The 19,451-nt window shown below is 48.0% G+C and overlaps 1 protein-coding gene across 5 annotated transcripts in view; it reads right to left on the bottom strand.

The window, feature by feature from the left end:
- The window catches only part of SOX5 (SRY-box transcription factor 5), a 311,081-nt gene that overhangs the window by 41,261 nt on the left and 250,369 nt on the right, over nt 1-19,451 (bottom strand). For all 5 annotated transcript variants that reach the window (XM_077267202.1, XM_077267204.1, XM_077267205.1 and 2 more), the window contains one exon: nt 18,212-18,303. In XM_077267202.1, the coding sequence (XP_077123317.1) occupies nt 18,212-18,303 (92 nt within the window). The remainder of the gene's footprint in view (nt 1-18,211; nt 18,304-19,451) is intronic.

The following is a 19,451-nucleotide window of genomic DNA, read 5'->3' as shown; positions in this document are numbered from 1 at the left end:
ACAAAAAACAACTTTTTTTATGTTTCTTTGATGAAAATAGGCAAATATTACTAATTTTGGGTCGAGAAACTCAAATATACCCACAGAATTGTTTAATTAGCTCTCGTTTTTTAGATACACGCCATGGAAGTATGTGCTGTAGGTAGCGAGAAGAATTCATTACAAGAGTATAAATTGCACAGTACAGTACACATATTTAGTATCGCCGCGTCCGTAACGACCCAACCTATAAAACTGTCCCACTAGTTAACCCCTTCAGTAAACACCGTAAGAAAAAAAAAAAAAAAACGAGGCAAAAAACAACGCTTTATTACCATACCGCCGAACAAAAAGTGGAATAACACGCGATCAAAAAGATGGATATAAATAACCATGGTACCGCTGAAAACGTCATCTTGTCCCGCAAAAAACAAGCCGCCATACAGCATCATCAGCAAAAAAATAAAAAAGTTATAGTCCTCAGAATAAAGCGATGCCAAAATAATTATTTTTTCTATAAAATAGTTTTTATCGTATAAAAGCGCCAAAACATAAAAAAAAGATATAAATGAGGTATCGCTGTAATCGTACTGACCCGACGAATAAAACTGCTTTATCAATTTTACCAAACGCAGAACGGTATAAAGAAATTCATGAATAGCTGGTTTTTGGTTATTCTGCCTCACAAAAAACGGAATAAAAAGTGATAAAAAATGGTCACGTGTCCGAAAATGTTACCAATAAAAACGTCAACTCGTCCCGCAAAAAACAAGACCTCACATGACTCTGTGGACCAAAATGTGGAAAAATTATAGGTCTCAAAATGCCACGTATATAAGTGCCACGTATTTAAGTGCCACGTATAAGTGCCACGTATTTAAGTGCCACGTATAAGCAAAGTAATGATGGTAAGCAGTCTTCACAAGTGGAGTAATTGGTCTTCTTTGGTTGGCAAATGTCACATAACCACACACGTAACAAAAATTGTTAACAATATTTGCACATTTACGAGGCATTTTCAAAGTGTAAATTCTCTCCACAAAATTACTGCAACAAGAGAAAGAGACTTCAATTAGTACAAACTATGCAGACACAATGAATAAAATGGCTGACATTGGTTCAACAGGTCTGTAATCAGGTTTACCAATACACATTTGTTGAAAATTCAAAATTTCCCTATTTTCCTGCATAATAATCTTAAATGACCTGTATCTCAGCAACAAGAGCTAATAATGATTTTTAAGTAACATATTCGTTTTTAGGATGCTAAAATTATTACAAACCAGCTATTTTCATTTCAGAAACATTTTCACTGTTGGCCAGTGTTATCAGTCCTTACCATGTATATACGGACAGTCCCACTCCTCCAGTATCAGTCCTTACCCTGTATATACAGACAGTCCCACTCCTCCAGTATCAGTCCTTACCCTGTATATACGGACAGTCCCACTCCTCCAGTATCAGTCCTTACCATGTATATACGGACAGTCCCACTCCTCCAGTATCAGTCCTTACCCTGTATATACGGACAGTCCCACTCCTCCAGTATCAGTCCTTACCCTGTATATACGGACAGTCCCACTCCTCCAGTATCAGTCCTTACCCTGTATATCCGGTCAGTACCGCTCCTCCAGTATCAGTCCTTACCCTGTATATACGGACAGTCCCACTCCTCCAGTATCAGTCCTTACCCTGTATATACGGTCAGTACCACTCCTCCAGTATCAGTCCTTATCCTGTATATACGGTCAGTACCACTCCTCCAGTATCAGTCCTTACCCTGTATATACGGACAGTCCCGCTCCTCCAGTATCAGTCCTTACCCTGTATATACAGACAGTCCCGCTCCTCCAGTATCAGTCCTTACCCTGTATATACAGACAGTCCCACTCCTCCAGTATCAGTCCTTACCCTGTATATACAGACAGTCCCGCTCCTCCAGTATCAGTCCTTACCCAGTATATACAGACAGTCCCACTCCTCCAGTATCAGTCCTTACCCTGTATATACGGACAGTCCCGCTCCTCCAGTATCAGTCCTTACCCTGTATATACAGACAGTCCCACTCCTCCAGTATCAGTCCTTGCCCTGTATATACAGACAGTCCCACTCCTCCAGTATCAGTCCTTACCCTGTATATACGGACAGTCCCACTCCTCCAGTATCAGTCCTTACCCTGTATATACAGACAGTCCCGCTCCTCCAGTATCAGTCCTTACCCTGTATATACAGACAGTCCCACTCCTCCAGTATCAGTCCTTACCCTGTATATACGGACAGTCCCGCTCCTCCAGTATCAGTCCTTACCCTGTATATACAGACAGTCCCACTCCTCCAGTATCAGTCCTTACCCTGTATATACGGTCAGTACCGCTCCTCCAGTATCAGTCTTTACCCTGTATATACAGACAGTCCCACTCCTCCAGTATCAGTCCTTACCCTGTATATACAGACAGTCCCACTCCTCCAGAATCAGTCCTTACCCTGTATATACGGACAGTCCCGCTCCTCCAGTATCAGTCCTTACCCTGTATATACAGACAGTCCCACTCCTCCAGTATCAGTCCTTACCCTGTATATACGGACAGTCCCACTCCTCCAGTATCAGTCCTTACCCTGTATATACGGACAGTACTACTCCTCCAGTATCAGTCCTTACCCTGTATATACGGACAGTACTACTCCTCCAGTATCAGTCCTTATCCTGTATATACGGACAGTCCCACTCCTCCAGTATCAGTCCTTATCCTGTATATACGGACAGTCCCACTCCTCCAGTATCAGTCCTTATCCTGTATATACGGACAGTCCCGCTCCTCCAGTATCAGTCCTTACCCTGTATATACGGACAGTCCCACTCCTCCAGTATCAGTCCTTACCCTGTATATACAGACAGTCCCGCTCCTCCAGTATCAGTCCTTACCCTGTATATACGGACAGTCCCACTCCTCCAGTATCAGTCCTTACCTTGTATATACGGACAGTCCCACTCCTCCAGTATCAGTCCTTACCCTGTATATACGGACAGTCCCACTCCTCCAGTATCAGTCCTTACCCTGTATATACGGACAGTCCCACTCCTCCAGTATCAGTCCTTACCCTGTATATACGGACAGTCCCACTCCTCCAGTATCAGTCCTTACCCTGTATATACGGACAGTCCCACTCCTCCAGTATCAGTCCTTACCCTGTATATACGGACAGTCCCACTCCTCCAGTATCAGTCCTTACCCTGTATATACGGACAGTCCCACTCCTCCAGTATCAGTCCTTACCCTGTATATACAGACAGTCCCGCTCCTCCAGTATCAGTCCTTACCCTGTATATACGGACAGTCCCACTCCTCCAGTATCAGTCCTTACCCTGTATATACGGACAGTCCCACTCCTCCAGTATCAGTCCTTACCCTGTATATACGGACAGTCCCACTCCTCCAGTATCAGTCCTTACCCTGTATATACGGACAGTCCCACTCCTCCAGTATCAGTCCTTACCCTGTATATACGGACAGTCCCACTCCTCCAGTATCAGTCCCCACATATGGGTCCTGTTATTTAGGATTCGCAGGCAGTAATGAGATACAATGTGTCACTGCAGAGCACAGACAGAATATGAGCCGGACTGAACTCATAACTGTCCATTTATGATGAGCGCTGGGACACGTCTGCCTCATGGCCAGGCCCCTCCGACACGAGACTCCGGCGAAGCAGCGGCCTGAAGAGGAAGAACAAAATAAAAGGAAATCTCCCCTGAAAGCTCAGACTGACTGTGAGGATCTCAGGAGGTTCCCAGGCGGCTAATCTCAAGTGACAGGCGATGGCCGCGGCTCCTCACCGGGCACATCACACTTGGTTCCTGGGTTGGTTGAGGGCCATGGAGGGGAGAGAAGACGCCACACTAACGTGGGCGACGCTGCTCCTCCAGACGTCGCACAGGGTAACGTGCCGACTGAATATCAGAGTGACTGAGCGAGCGGCGGCCGCCCCCCATTGTGTCCTATGGGGGGGACATATACACTGATGCGTCTGCAGCCCAGGAGCCGTGGTGATCACAAAATCTACAAACAAGAATAAAAACCCACAAAAAATGCACAAAAAGGCAGGGAATCCTGTAAAAACATACAAAATGAAATAAAAGCATGCAAAAACTATATAGACTGTAAAACTGCACTAAATATCTGAAATACAACAGACACAAAAACTGCACAAAACACCTGAAATAAAACAGACATAGAAAACTGCACAAGACACCTGAAATAAAACAGACACAAAAACTTCACAAAACACCTGAAATAAAACAGACACAGAAAACTGCACAAAACACCTGAAATAAAACATACACAAAAACTGCACAAAACACCTGAAATAAAACAGACACAGAAAACTGCACAAAACACCTGAAATAAAACAGAGACAGAAAACTGCACAAAACACCTGAAATAAAACAGACACAAAAACTGCACAAAACACCTGAAATAAAACAGACACAAAAACTGCACAAAACACCTGAAATAAAACATACACAAAAGCTGCACAAAACACCTGAAATTAAACAGACCCAAAAACAGCACAAAACACCTGAAATAAAACACACAAAAAACTGCACAAAACACCTGAAATAAAACAGACACAAAAACTGCACAAAACACCTGAAATAAAACAGACACAAAAACTGCACAGAACACCTGAAATAAAACAGACACAGAAAACTGCACAAAACACCTGAAATAAAACAGGCACAAAAACTGCACAAAACACCTGAAATAAAACAGACACAGAAAACTGCACAAAACACCTGAAATAAAACAGACACAGAAAACTGCACAAAACACCTGAAATAAAACAGACACAAAAACTGCACAGAACACCTGAAATAAAACAGACACAGAAAACTGCACAAAACACCTGAAATAAAACAGGCACAAAAACTGCACAAAACACCTGAAATAAAACAGACACAGAAAACTGCACAAAACACCTGAAATAAAACAGGCACAAAAACTGCACAAAACACCTGAAATAAAACAGACACAGAAAACTGCACAAAACACCTGAAATAAAACAGACACAAAAACTGCACAAAACACCTGAAATAAAACAGACACAAAAACTGCACAGAACACCTGAAATAAAACATACACAAAAGCTGCACAAAACACCTGAAATAAAACAGACACAGAAAACTGCACAAAACACCTGAAATAAAACAGACACAAAAACTGCACAAAACACCTGAAATAAAACAGACACAGAAAACTGCACAAAACACCTGAAATAAAACAGGCACAAAAACTGCACAAAACACCTGAAATAAAACAGACACAGAAAACTGCACAAAACACCTGAAATAAAACAGACACAGAAAACTGCACAAAACACCTGAAATAAAACAGGCACAAAAACTGCACAAAACACCTGAAATAAAACAGACACAGAAAACTGCACAAAACACCTGAAATAAAACAGACACAAAAACTGCACAAAACACCTGAAATAAAACAGACACAGAAAACTGCACAAACCACCTGAAAAAAAAAAAAAAAACTGCACAAAACACCTGAAAATAAAACATACACAAAAGCTGCACAAAACACCTGAAATTAAACAGACCCAAAAAACAGCACAAACACCTGAAATAAAACAGACACAAAAACTGCACAAAACACCGGAAATAAAACAGACACAGAAAACTGCACAAAACACCTGAAATAAAACAGATACAAAAACTGCACACAACACCTGAAATAAAACAGGCACAAAAAACTGCACAAGACACCTGAAATAAAACAGAAGATAACTGCACAAAACCCCTGAAATAAAACATACACAAAAACTGCACAAAACACCTGAAATAAAACACAAAAAACTGCACAAAACACCTGAAATAAAACACAAAAAACTGCACAAAACACCTGAAATAAAACAGGCACAAAAAACTGCACAAGACACCTGAAATAAAACAGACACAGAAAACTGCACAAAACACCTGAAATAAACCAGGCACAAAAACTGCACAAAACACCTGAAATAAAACAGACACAAAAGCTGCACAAAACACCTGAAATTAAACAGACCCAAAAAACAGCACAAAACACCTGAAATAAAAGACACAGAAAACTGCACAAAACCCCTGAAAAAAAACATACACAAAAACTGCACAAAACACCTGAAATAAAACAGACACAAAAACTGCACAAAACACCTGAAATAAAACAGACACAAAACACCTGAAATAAAAAACATACACAAAAACTGCAAACACCTGAAATAAAACAGACACAAAAACTGCACAAAACACCTGAAATAAAACAGACACAAAAACTGCACAAAACACCTGAAATAAAACAGACACAAAAAACTACGAAATAAAATAGACACAAAAAACTACAGAAAACACCTGAAATAAAACACACAAAAAACTGCACAAAAAACGTGAAATAAAACAGACAAAAAACTGCACAAAATACCTGAAATAAAACAAACACAAAAAAAGCACAAAACGCCTGAAATAAAAAACATACATAAAACTGCACAAAACACATGAAAAAAAACACAAAAAAATGCACAAAATACCTGAAAAAAAACATACACAAAAACTGCACAAAACACCTGAAATAAAACACACAAAAACTGCACAAAAAAACTGAAAAGCAAAAAATCCACAAAAACTACAAAAATCTAAACTCAATTAAGAGCAGTACAAAAAATCCACAAAAAAGTAAAATATAAATCTGCCTATAAAATCTCCAAAAAATTAATAAAATGCGCCCCAATAAATGTAGTGTCGACTGCGCCAGAGAAGGAAGGGCCATCATCTGCGTCACACCGCCCTGACGCGTTCCTGCGCCTTCCGTCTCCGCTCCCACCATTATTGGGATGTTCGTGCTCAGCGCTCTCCCTGCGCGGTCATAAACAATGGCGGTGATGGTCGGCCTCACACCTACACAGCGCTCCGACCAGCGCTGAGCTCATGTTTACCCACCGTCAGCCGTGGGCCGGCTCCTTAATACTAACTAAACACAGCTGCGGATTATTTTTAGGAGAGTTTTATGTTAAGATCCGTGACAAGTTTGTGACGGCTCCCAAGTAATACAAGAGCGGGGGAGGGGCGATGACTGACAGCCCAGAAATGCACGACGCAGCCGAATATTGGAGCGGAAAGTGGAGGCGCAAAACCTCAGGGAAACGGCAGAAAATCGCTGAGGACGCTGGATGAGCCGCTGCCTCTGACCCCCTCTATGGGATGAATGGGGGTCTCAGTGTGCGGCGGATCACTCGTCCCTGTCATCACCCCCATCATCCGCACTCCAATCCAACTCAATATGCAGCGGAATCAGCCCCTCCATATCACGTACGGCCTGAAAACAGGACCCCCATCATGTCAGTGTGGAGCCAGCGATCACTACCAGAGAGGAGACAGAAGAAGCTCACACCTGAGGTCATCACTACATGTACATGCAGTCCTATGTAACACCAGAGATAATGTAGTAGATGCCACCCGCAGTCCTATGTAACACCAAATATAATAGAGACCCGTAGAAGCGCAATTACCTAGCGCGAAACGGCCGTCGTCCCGCCTCACATGTCCTTTTTCCACTAAACTCCCCCGTGCCGTGAAGATGCATAATTGTATGTCGCAATAAAGAAGACTTGACCACTAACAACGGTGAGTGCAGCGTTTTTTCTTATTTTGTTCTCAGGACTTGAAACTATTTTCTTACGCTAGCACCGCCGTCTTGAATACGTTTATGGGTGTGTAAAATCTGCAAGAAACTCCGAAGCTGAGTTGTGCCACTTCACTTTTTTCTACTATTGTACCCAAATATAATGTAGTAATGCCACCTGCAGTCCTATGTAACACCACAGATATCAGTGATAACTCTCTGACTACAGATAATGTAGTAGATGTCACCTGCAGTCCTATGTAACACCACAGATATCAGTGATAACTCTCTGACTACAGATAATGTAGTAGATGTCACCTGCAGTCCCATGTAACACCACAGATAACACAGTGATAACTCTCTGAGTACAGATAATGTAGTAGATGTCACCTGCAGTCCCATGTAACACCACAGATAACACAGTGATAACTCTCTGAGTACAGATAATGTAGTAGATGTCATCTGCAGTCCTATGTAACACCACAGATAACACAGTAATAACTCTCTGAGTACAGATAATGTAGTAGATGTCACCTGCAGTCCTATGTAACACCACAGATAACACAGTGATAACTCTCTGAGTACAGATAATGTGGTAGATGTCACCTGCAGTCCTATGTAACACCACAGATAACACAGTGATAATTCTCTGAATACAGATAATGCAGTAGATGTCACCTGCAGTCCTATGTAACACCACAGATAACACAGTGATAACTCTCCGAGTACAGATAATGTAGTAGATGCCACCTGCAGTCCTATGTAACACCACAGATAACACAGTGATAACTCGCTGAGTACAGATAATGTAGTAGATGTCACCTGCAGTCCTATGTAACACCACAGATAACACAGTGATAACTCTCTGAGTACAGATAATGTAGTAGATGTCACCTGCAGTCCTATGTAACACCACAGATAACACAGTGATATCTCTCTGAGTACAGATAATGTAGTAGATGTCACCTGCAGTCCTATGTAACACCACAGATAACACAGTGATAACTCTCTGAGTACAGATAATGTAGTAGATGTCACCTGCAGTCCTATGTAACACCACAGATAACACAGTGATGACTCTCTGAGTACAGATAATGTAGTAATGCCACCTGCAGTCCTATGTAACACCACAGATAACACAGTGATAACTCTCGGAGTACAGATAATGTAGTAGATGTCACCTGCAGTCCTATCTAACACCACAGATAACAGTGATAACTCTCGGAGTACAGATAATGTAGTAGATGTCACCTGCAGTCCTATGTAACACCACAGATAACACAGTGATAACTCTCTGAGTACAGATAATGTGGTAGATGTCACCTGCAGTCCTATGTAACACCACAGATAACACAGTGATAACTCTCTGAGTACAGATAATGCAGGAGATGTCACCTGCAGTCCTATGTAACACAACAGATTACACAGTGATCACTCTCTGAGTACAGATAATGTAGTAGATGTCACCTGAAGTCCTATGTAACACCACAGATAACACAGTGATAACTCTCTGAGTACAGAAAATGCAGGAGATGTCACCTGCAGTCCTATGTAACACAACAGATAACTCTGAGTACTGACAATAGAGATGCATTCTGCAGTCCTATGTAAAGCCAGAAATAACAAGCTGGGCTCTGCTACATGTGAAGCGTTGCTGGCAGTGTCAGTCAGTCAGTAGATTTCCGGAGTGTAATAAATGGTATAATTGTAGGATGTCCTCTCTAATCAGCAATCTCTGGCGCTTCTGCCTCATTAATACTCAGGATTTTGGCTCGTTTCTTTCCACATTCGTCCAGATCCATTACTGTGAGCTCCAGCTTCAGTGCCGGAACGCAGCTTAATGGCGGTGAGTCCCCTGATGCGGGGGCTCCGGCTACGAGTCAGCGCGATCTAAACCGGAGCGTCAAATGGGGCAAACATGGAAGGAAACGGCGTACTGAGCGCAAGGCATCTGGTTACAGCACGGAGGGAGTCAGAAGAGGGGCGGAGTAAGACTGACACAATGTTGCAAAATTTGTATAAACAGTTTGTGATAGTTACCAGAAGTATCACAAATACTGGGAACATCTGTACTGTCCTACATTCTGAAAGGACAACCAATAAATGGAAAAACGCAGGTCCTACGGGAGCTCCCGGTATACAGCAGGTCTTGTGGGGTGTTCCAGGTATATGGCGGGTCTTGTGGGGCGTTCCCGGTATACAGCAGGTCTTGTGGGGCGTTCCCGGTATACAGCAGATCTTGTGGGGTGTTCCCAGTATACGGCAGGTCTTGTGGGGTGTTCCAGGTATATGGCGGGTCTTGTGGGGCGTTCCCGGTATACGGCGGGTCTTGTGGGGCGTTCCCGGTATACAGCAGATCTTGTGGGGCGTTCCCGGTATACAGCAGGTCTTGTGGGGCGTTCCCGGTATACGGCGGGTCTTGTGGGGTGTTCTCGGTATACGGCGGGTCTTGTGGGGTGTTCACAGTATACGGTGGGTCTTGTGGGGTGTTACCGGTATACGGCGGGTCTACTGGTGTGTGTCCCCGGTATACAGCAGGTCTTGTGGGGTGTTTGTGGTATATGGCAGGTCTTGTGGGGTGTTCCTGGTACACGACAGGTCTTGTGGGGTGTTCCTGGTATACGGCAGGTCTTGTGGGGTGTTCCCGGTATACCGGGAACACCCCACAAGACCTGCCATATACCACAAATACCCCACAAGACCCGCCGTATACCAGGAACACCCCACAAGACCCACCGTATACCGGGAACACCCCACAAGACCTGCCGTATACTGTGAACACAATGGGTCTTGGGGGGTATTCCCGTTATACAGCAGGTCTTGTGGGGTGTTCGCAGTATACTGCGGGTCTTGTGGGGCGCTCCCAATATATAGCGGGTCTTGTGGGGCACTCCCGGTATACGGCAGGTCTTGTGGGGTGTTCCCTGTATATGGTGGGTCTTGTGGGGTGTTTGCAGTATACGGCGGGTCTTGTAGGGTGTTCCCGGTATACGGTGGATCTTGTGGGGTGTTTGTGGTATATGGCAGGTCCTGTGGGGTGTTCCTGGTATACGGCGGGTCTTGTGGGGTGTTCCCGATATACGGCGGGTCTTTTAGGGTGTTCCTGGTATACAGCGGGTCTTGTGGGGTGTTCCCGGTATACGGCGGGTTTTGTGGGGTGTTCCAGGTATATGCTGGGTCTTGTGGGGTGTTCCTGGTATACGATGGGTCTTGTGGGGTGTTCCCGGTATGCGGCAGGTCTTGTGGGGTGTTCCCGATATACGGCGGGTCTTGTGAGGTGTTCCCAGTATACAGTGGGTCTTGTGGCGTGTTCCCGATAAACGGCGGGTCTTTTGGGGTGTTCCTGGTATACATCGGGTCTTGTGGGGTGTTCCCGGTATACAGTGGGTCTTGTGGGGTGTCCCCGGTATACAGTGGGTCTTGTGGGGTGTCCCCGGTATACAGCAGGTCTTGTGGGGTGTCCCCGGTATACAGCAGGTCTTGTGGGGTGTTCGCAGTACACAGCGGGTCTTGTGGGGCGCTCCCGGTATATGGTGGGTCTTGTGGGGTGTTCCCTGTAAATGGCGGGTCTTGTGAGGTGTTCCCGGTATACAGCAGGTTTTGTGTGGTGTTCCCTGTATATGGCGGGTCTTGCGGGGTGTTTGCAGTATACGGCGGGTCTTGTGGGGTGTTCCCGGTATACGGTGGGTCTTGTGGGGTGTTCCCGGTATATGGTGGGTCTTGTGGGGTGTTCCCGGTATACGGTGGGTCTTGTGGGGTGTTCCCGGTATACGGTGGGTCTTGTGGGGTGTTCCCGGTATACGGTGGGTCTTGTGGGGTGTTCCCGGTATATGGAGGGTCTTTTGGGGTGTTCCTGGTATACAGTGGGTCTTGTGGGGTGTTCCTGGTATACGGCAGGTCTTGTGGGGTGTTCCCGGTAAACAGCAGGTCTTGTGGGGCGCTCCCGGTATATGGTGGGTATTGTTGGGTGTTCCCGGTATACGGTGGATCTTGTGGGGTGTTTGTGGTATATGGCAGGTCTTGTAGGGTGTTCCTGGTATATGGTGGGTCTTGTGGGGTTTTCCCGGTATACGACAGCTCTTGTGGGGTGTTCCCGGTATATGGTGGGTCTTGTGGGGTGTTCCCGGTATACGTCAGGTCTTGTGGGGTGTTCGCAGTATACGTCAGGTCTTGTGGGGTGTTCCCGATATATGACAGTTCTTGTGGGGTGTTCCCGGTATACGGCAGGTCTTGTGGGGTGTTCCCGGTATACGGCAGGTCTTGTGGGGTGTTCCCGGTATATGGTGGGTCTTGTGGGGTTTTCCCGGTATACGGCAGGTCTTGTGGGGTGTTCCCAGTATACGGCGGGCCTTGTGGGGTGTTCCCGGTATACGACAGGTCTTGTGGGGTGTTCCCGGTATACAGCAGATCTTGTGGGGTGTTCCCGGTATATGGTGGGTCTTGTGGGGTTTTCCTGGTATACGACAGCTCTTGTGGGGTGTTCCCAGTATATGGTGGGTCTTGTGGGGTGTTCCCAGTATACGTCAGGTCTTGTGGGGTGTTCGCAGTATACGTCAGGTCTTGTGGGGTGTTCCCGGTATATGGCAGGTCTTGTGAGGTGTTCCCGGTATACGACAGGTCTTGTGGGGTGTTCCCGGTATACGACAGGTCTTGTGGGGTGTTTCCGGTATACAGCAGGTCTTGTGGGGTGTTCCCGGTATACGACAGGTCTTGTGGGGTGTTCCTGGTATACGGCAGGTCTTGTGGGGTGTTCCCGGTATATGGCAGGTTTTGTGGGATGTTCACGGTATACGACAGGTCTTGTGGGGTGTTCCCGGTATACGACAGGTCTTGTGGGGTGTTTCCGGTATACAGCAGGTCTTGTGGGGTGTTCCCGATATACAGCAGGTCTTGTGGGGTGTTCCCGGTATATGGCAGGTTTTGTGGGATGTTCACGGTATACGACAGGTCTTGTGGGGTGTTCCCGGTATACGACAGGTCTTGTGGGGTGTTTCCGGTATACAGCAGGTCTTGTGGGGTGTTCCCGATATACGACAGGTCTTGTGGGGTGTTCCCGGTATATGGCAGGTCTTGTGGGGTGTTCCCGGTATATGGCAGGTTTTGTGGGATGTTCACGGTATACGATAGGTCTTGTGGGGTGTTCCCGATATACAGCAGGTCTTGTGGGGTGTTTGTGGTATATGACGGCTTTTGAAGGGTCTTCATGGTATGCACCAGTTCTTTTGGGGTGTTCCCGCTCTTACAGTGGTTACTATGCATGCATTGTGCTCCAACCAGGGGCCGGGTCATGATTGTCCGAGCGTCACTTACAGGACACCTGCAGAGATCCTGATGAGTCACAGAAAGAAACGACATGATTTCAGGCAGGTGGCATTAATGTTCTGGCTGATGTGAGTATAGATCCCTTGTGATCCCTAAGACTCTGGCTGCAGAGATCCTAACGTCAAACAGAGGCAACAAAGGAGTGCTTAATGGTGATATTACAGTATAGAGTCAGAAAAAAGTGACACCAAGAAGCCGGACCCGAGTGATAATACGTGGACAGTCGGAAAGATACCGGGTGTGCATCCTTGTTGTTACATTTTAAAATTGTATTCAATTCATTGTGTTTTTTCTGTTATTTTTACCAGATTAAATTAATAAATTGTCTTTTCTTTCCGCAATACCTTTTTTCTTTTTCTGTTCTCCAGAGATCCTAACGTGACTGATGGAAGTGAAGAACTTTTGTTTGACTCTGGCAGAGGCTCGGACCGGCCTGTCCCGTCACCCCGGGGTGTGAACAGTCAGATATATAGAGTGTATGTGACCGTCACACCCCGACCTCCACGGCACGACCTCTGGATGTGACAAGATGCTGAGGTCATTGGCAGTGAATGGAGACCTTGGCAGCCGGTGGCGAGGCTGGCAGAAAATTCATCATCCCAAACTGGCGGTAAACACATCGACTGCCAATCCGCACTATTCACAGGAAGCCATGTGCTACAACTCCCACCATTGTATGCTCTGCTGGGAGTGACAGTCTGCAATCCTGAGCCTCCTGGTTAATGAATGGAATGCTGGCCGGCAGTGAGGACTGACATGGGTGGAGCACAGAAGCAGCGCTGCATGGTACTACTGGAGAATTCCCTGGGCTGCGGGGGTACACCGGGAGAATTCCATGGGTTGCGTGGTACTCCGGGAGAATTCCCTGGGCTGCGGGGGTACACCGGGAGATTTCCCTGGGCTGCGGGGGTACACCGGGAGAATTCCCTGGGCTGCGGTGGGTACACCGGGAGAATTCCATGGGTTGCGTGGTACTCCGGGAGAATTCCCTGGGCTGCGGGGGTACACCGGGAGATTTCCCTGGGCTGCGGGGGTACACCGGGAGAATTCCCTGGGCTGCGGGGGTACACCGGGAGAATTCCATGGGTTGCGTGGTACTCCGGGAGAATTCCCTGGGCTGCGGGGGTACACCGGGAGAATTCCCTGGGCTGCGGGGGTACACCGGGAGAATTCCATGGGTTGCGTGGTACTCCAGGAAAATTCCCTTGGCTGCGGGGGTACACCGGGAGAATTCCCTGGGCTGCGGTTGGTACACCAGGAGAATACCCTGGGCTGCGGGGGTACACCGGGAGAATTCCATTGGTTGCGTGGTACTCCAGGAGAATTCCCTGGGCTGCGGGGGTACACCGGGAGAATTCCCTGGGCTGCGGTTGGTACACCAGGAGAATACCCTGGGCTGCGGGGGTACACCGGGAGAATTCCATTGGTTGCGTGGTACTCCAGGAGAATTCCCTGGGCTGCGGTGGGTACACCGGGAGAATTCCATGGGTTGCGTGGTACTCCGGGAGAATTCCCTGGGCTGCGGGGGTACACCGGGAGAATTCCCTGGGCTGCGGTGGGTACACCGGGAGAATTCCCTGGGCTGCGGGGGTACACCGGGAGAATTCCCTGGGCTGCGGTGGGTACACCGGGAGAATTCCCTGGGCTGCGGTGGGTATACCGGGAGAATTCCCTGGGCTGCGGGGGTACACCAGGAGAATTCCCTGGGCTGCGGGGGTACACCGGGAGAATTCCCTGGGCTGCGGGGGTACACCGGGAGAATTCCCTGGGCTGCGGTGGGTACACCGGGAGAATTCCCTGGGCTGCGGTGGGTACACCGGGAGAATTCCCTGGGCTGCGGTGGGTACACCGGGAGAATTCCCTGGGCTGCGGTGGGTACACCGGGAGAATTCCCTGGGCTGCGGGGGTACACCAGGAGAATTCCCTGGGCTGCGGGGGTACACCAGGAGAATTCCCAGAGCTGCGGTGGGTACACCGGGAGAACTCCCTGGGCTGCGGTGGGTACACCAGGAGAATTCCCTGGGCTGGGGGGTTATACCGGGATAACTCCCTGGGCTGCGGGGTTATACCAGGAGAATTCCCTGGGCTGCGGGGTTATACCAGGTTAACTCCCTGGGCTGCGGGGTTAAACCGAGAGAACTCCCTGGGCTGCAGGGGTACACTGGGAGAATTCTGTGGGCTGCAGGGGAACACCAGAAGAATTCCCTTGGCTATTGGGGGTACACCGAGAGAATTGTGTGGGCTGCAGGGGAACACCAGAAGAATTCCCTTGGCTATTGGGGGTACACCGAGAGAATTGTGTGGGCTGCGGGGGTACACCGGGAGAATTCCCTGGGCTATTGGCGGTACACCGAGAGAATTGTGTGGGCTGCGGGGGTACACCGGGAGAATTCCCTGGGCTATTTGGGGGTACACCGGGAGAATTCTGTGGGCTGCGGGGGTACACCGGGAGAATTCCCTGGGCTATTTGGGGGTACACCGGGAGAATTCTGTGGGCTGCGGGGGTACACCGGGAGAATTCCCTGGGCTATTTGGGGGTACACCGGGAGAATTCTGTGGGCTGCGGGGGTACACCGGGAGAATTCTGTGGGCTGCGGGGGTACACCGGGAGAATTCTGTGGGCTGCGGGGGTACACCAAGAGAATTCTGTGGGCTGCGGGGGTACACCGGGAGAATTCCCTGGGCTATTGGGGGTACACCGGGAGAATTCTGTGGGCTGCGGGGGTACACCGGGAGAATTCCCTGGGCTATTGGGGGTACACCGGGAGAATTCTGTGGGCTGCGGGGGTACACCGGGAGAATTCCCTGGGCTATTGGGGGTACACCGGGAGAATTCTGTGGGCTGCGGGGGTACACCGGGAGAATTCTGTGGGCTGCAGAGCTGACAATTTTCGCTTGCTCCGGTGACTTCACAGCAGTTAGAAATTTCAGATTTCTTTGTATTTTTCGATTCTCTTTCAATAGATTTTCTGACTTTCCTTCATTTGCGCCTCTGATAATTAAAGCAATTATCCCTCCCCCGTGATAACGAGGGTAATTACGCGACATTCTCCTGGATTTACAGGACGCTGCTTCCATTATATTCACCCCGCGCTTATATTATCGCATTAGGTGACATTAAACAGGCAAGATCATGATAAATATTGTACCGACCGCGAGACGCCGTGGTGACAATGTGGCGGCTGCCGCCCCGAGATCCGGAGCACCAAGAAATCCCCACCGGCCCCGGACTAAAGGGAATCCAGGGAGAAGAAAAATTGACGACCTGGACCGGCCGAGCGCAAGGCACTAATGAACCATGAGGTCTCACAGAATATCTCTCCGGTCGACCTACAAAAGTCAGATTCTGGGAAAGCTGGGTGACAACCAACATGGCCACAAACAGAGCTCCCGCAAGGGTTGTCAGCCAGATATCGAGACTCCCGAGTGTCAGCCCTGCTTAGATACACTGGGATACATAGTATCCTCCCTTATTCCTAGGCAGACTAGTTGCTCCTGACTCTAGGAAAGCTGGGTGACAAGCAACATGGCCACAAACAGAGCTCCCACAAGGGTTGTCAGCCAGATATCGAGACTCCCGAGTGTCAGCCCTGCTTAGATACACTGGGATACATAGTATCCTCCCTTATTCCTAGGCAGACTAGTTGCTCCTGACTCTAGGAAAGCTGGGTGACAAGCAACATGGCCACAAACAGAGCTCCCACAAGGGTTGTCAGTCAGATATCGAGACTCCCGAGTGTCAGCCCTGCTTAGATACGCTGGGATACATATACATAATGTATCCTCCCTTATTCCTAGGCAGACTAGTTGCTCCTGACTCTAGGAAAGCTGGGTGACAACCAACACAGCCACAAACAGAGCTCGTGCAGGGGTTGTCAGTCAGCCTTTCAGCCATTCGAGTGTCAGCTCTGCTACATAATGAGCTGCGAGACCCTATAAAAAGAGAGTGCCGGAAATATAACCCAGACCTCCGTGGACTACAACTCCCATCCTGTGCTGTGAGTGAAATCCTCCCAGTTGTGCCTGGATTCAGTGGTCCCTGCACGGAGGGGCCGTCAGTCTGAGTGGAGGGGGCACAGAGACGCCATATCGCCGTTTCCTTTGTCCAAATGTCACAGCGCTGCGGGCCCCTTCTGGGCGGCGATCACGTCGTCAGCGGCTGAGCACAATCTGCCCCCGGGCAAAGCCTTTCCATGGGCTTTAAAATGCCAACCCACATGGGCCGGGGGGCCAGACGAGCGACCTAAATACTGCGATCAGAGGAATCGTCTGCCGCCTCTGTGGGCACAAGTCCCTCAGTAACTACGACTCCCAATATCTCCGCGTTACAGAGCGCTTCTCTAAAGATGGAGGCAGAGGAGTCTCTGGGGCGATGGCCGTGTCCTGGGCAGAATCTGCAGCTGGAGTGGACTTTAGTGTATTACGATGGCGGAGCCCAGACGGCCGCGGCTCAATAGATGGTGCTGTGGATACAGAGGTGTGATAATGGACCGTGCGCCATTTTCCTCTTGCACATGGGGCCCCATTGTCCTGCGCGGAGCGGCAGCGGCGGTCTCCAGGGGACGCGCGGGGCGAGCAGCACGGTGCGTCTCGTGTGGAATCTACAGGGGAAATGAAATGCACCGATGTGACAATGACGCCGGCAGCTGCTGTCCCCTCTGCGCCCGCACCGCGCCGCTCGCCCGTATTAGTGCCAATTAATCAGTGCCATTGTTGTGTCCTGATTAACAATCTATGGTCCGGGAAATGAGAACAACTGCAGGGAGGATTCACTGCCCCGGGGGACCCGGATCGCCGACAGCCCCCCAACGCTGCGGCCGCAGCTGCGAGACCCAAGATGGCGTCACCCCTGCTCATGTCCCTGCTGCTCACATATGGACGCCAAAAATCCTGCACTATTATGGAGAAACAGGATCTGACAGACACATCACCCCAGAGCGGGGCTAGGGCCACAGGGGCCACATTGGGATCAGGTCATCTGGGGCTTCGGCTAGCGATCAGGTCGCCCGGATCCTCCGCCCTCCTACAATACAGGGGACACTACTGTCCTCTGCTGCAGAGTCAGGTGTCATGGCGGAATTAACCCCTGCGGCCTGGGGTAGAATGTCTGTGGAGGACGTGTTTCATCATTAGAGGGTCATTCTCTACAGTCAGCACCTTTACAGTAGAGACCACCTCCCCAGATGGCCACCTTATAATGTCACAGCCCCCTCCCCCAGGAGCCGGAGCATTATCGCCGCTCTTACCTGTAGCTGCAGCGGTCCTAGGCCCGGGGTGGCGGCGGCGGCAGCGGCGGCCGCCATGGTGGTGGGAATTAGCTGTAAAGGGTAAGGGTCACCTGAAGAAGAGAAAGAGAAGGGTTAATATCTAAGACAAGGCAGCAGCAGAGAAGGAAACCGTCAGCCTTCTACAAACTGCGGCAAACGGGGAGAAGACGCCGCACTGGGATCAAAGGGGTCTGCGGAATATCCAGGAGAAGCACTGGGGGCGCACAAGTAAGCCAAGCAACAGAGCTCAATGTCAGGCAGCAGCAGCAAAAGCAAACAGGGCTATAGGGGGCATGAGCCCAACATATTATTACCCCTCTAGAGAGGTATAATTGCCCCTCTATAAAGGTATTACTACCCCTCTATAAAGGTATAATTACCCCTCTACAAAAGTATTATTACCCCTCTATAAAGGTATAATTACCCCTCTATAAAGGTATAATTGCCCTTCTATAAAGGTATAATTACCCCTCTACAAAGGTGTATAATTACCCCTCTACAAAAGTATTATTACCCCTCTATAAATGTATTATTACCCCTCTATAAAGGTATTACTACCCCTCTATAAAGGTATAATTACCCCTCTACAAAAGTATTATTACCTCTCTATAAATGTATTATTACCCCTCTATAAAGGTATAATTACCCCTCTATAAAGGTATAATTGCCCTTCTATAAAGGTATAATTACCCCTCTACAAAGGTGTATAATTACCCCTCTACAAAAGTATTATTACCCCTCTATAAATGTATTATTACCCCTCTATAAAGGTATTACTACCCCTCTATAAAGGTATAATTACCCCTCTACAAAAGTATTATTACCCCTCTATAAAGGTATAATTACCCCTCTATAAAGGTATAATTGCCCTTCTATAAAGGTATAATTACCCCTCTACAAAGGTGTATAATTACCCCTCTACAAAAGTATTATTACCCCTCTATAAATGTATTATTACCCCTCTATAAATGTATTACTACCCCTCTATAAAGGTATAATTACCCCTCTACAAAAGTATTATTACCTCTCTATAAATGTATTATTACCCCTCTATAAAGGTATTATTGCCCCTCTATAAAGGTGTATAATTACCCCTCTACAAAAGTATTATTGCCCCTCTATAAAGGTATTATTGCCCCTCTATAAAGGTATTATTACCCCTCTATAAATTATTATTATTATTATTTCTATAGCACCGTTGATTCCATGGTGCTGTACA

The sequence above is a fragment of the Ranitomeya variabilis genome, chromosome 5 (assembly GCF_051348905.1).
Source record: "Ranitomeya variabilis isolate aRanVar5 chromosome 5, aRanVar5.hap1, whole genome shotgun sequence".
Lineage (NCBI taxonomy): Eukaryota > Metazoa > Chordata > Amphibia > Anura > Dendrobatidae > Ranitomeya > Ranitomeya variabilis.
The sequence above is the reverse complement of the archived record's forward strand: the minus strand, read 5'-3'. Positions and strand labels throughout refer to the sequence as shown.